This window comes from Octopus bimaculoides, chromosome 18 (assembly GCF_001194135.2).
Source record: "Octopus bimaculoides isolate UCB-OBI-ISO-001 chromosome 18, ASM119413v2, whole genome shotgun sequence".
Taxonomy (NCBI): Eukaryota; Metazoa; Mollusca; class Cephalopoda; order Octopoda; family Octopodidae; genus Octopus; species Octopus bimaculoides.
Genome location: NC_068998.1, coordinates 6,829,517 through 6,830,718, shown reverse-complemented (window position 1 = coordinate 6,830,718; position 1,202 = coordinate 6,829,517). Strand labels below are relative to the sequence as shown.

The 1,202-nt window shown below is 41.5% G+C and overlaps 1 protein-coding gene across 1 annotated transcript in view; it reads left to right on the top strand.

Moving 5' to 3' along the window:
• The window catches only part of LOC106870027 (vesicle-trafficking protein SEC22a), a 9,937-nt gene that overhangs the window by 4,444 nt on the left and 4,291 nt on the right, over positions 1-1,202 (top strand). The window contains exon 3 of the mRNA XM_052974525.1: positions 450-706. Coding sequence (XP_052830485.1) covers positions 450-706 — 257 coding nt within the window. The remainder of the gene's footprint in view (positions 1-449; positions 707-1,202) is intronic.

The window sequence follows — 1,202 nt, the reverse complement described above, 5'->3', positions numbered from 1 at the left end:
CGTTTGACTGCGGCCATGCTGGAACACCGCCTTTAATCAAACAAATCGACCCCAGGACTTATTCTTTGTAAGCCTAGTACTTATTCTATCGGTCTCTTTTGCCGAACCGCTAAGTTACGGGGACGTAAACACACCAGCATCGGTTGTCAAGCAATGTTGGGGGGACAAACAGACACACATACATATACATATATACGACGGTCTTCTTTCAGTTTCCGTCTACCAAATCCACTCACAAGGCTTTGGTCGGCCCGAGGCTATAGTAGAAGACACTTGCCCAAAGTGCCACGCAGTGAGACTGAACCCGGAACCATGTGGTTGGTAAGCAAAGTCTAAATTCATGATTATTTTAGAATTTAATTAAAACTCCTGAGGGTTGTATTTTGGTCAGAAATATAGTAACGAAAGGGTATGCATTTATTTTCTCACTTTCTTTTCTTTTCCTCTAGTTTTATTTCAGCTTTAAATATAACCTATTCTGTATTGTGTGATGTCTCTTATCCCTCTGTCTTGGCCTTCTCCTTCCTCAACGATGTCCAGAGGGAATTTCTGTTGGATTATGACAAAAGCAAAGTTGATGCTGCACTCAGGCCATATTCATTAATAGCTTTCGGTAAGTGCAAACACATTGTTGTTCTTCTCATTGTCATTGTGGTCACCCTCATTGCAGTTGTCATCTTCAGCATATTTTTGTTGTTAAACCCCTAGAGCATACCTGACCAAACAGGACCTACTCTCTCCACTGTCCAATGTTTTAACAGATGCTTCTTGCCTTTATCTGTGTTGTGGAGCACCAATCCAGCCTTAATGGAGTATTTATATAATCAAAAGCATTCCAGCCATGACCATCCCATCTTATATTTTAACTTTTTTTTTTTTTACTAAATATAGCATGACACGTAAAATACACTATTTTGAGCGTGGCCATTGCATATTGCCAAAGGTCTCATTTGTCATTGCCTCCATGATGGACATCTTTCAGTTTCTGCCCACTTACATGTCTTTGGTCAGCCTTATAAACAACCTTCATCATCATCGTCGTTTAACGTCCGCTTTCCATGCTAGCATGGGTTGGACGATTTGACTGAGGACTGGCGAACCAGTTGGCTGCACCAGGCTCCAATCTGATCTGGCAGAGTTTCTACAGCTGGATGCCCTTCCTAACGCCAACCACTCAACCACATTATTATCAGTTTTTTTGT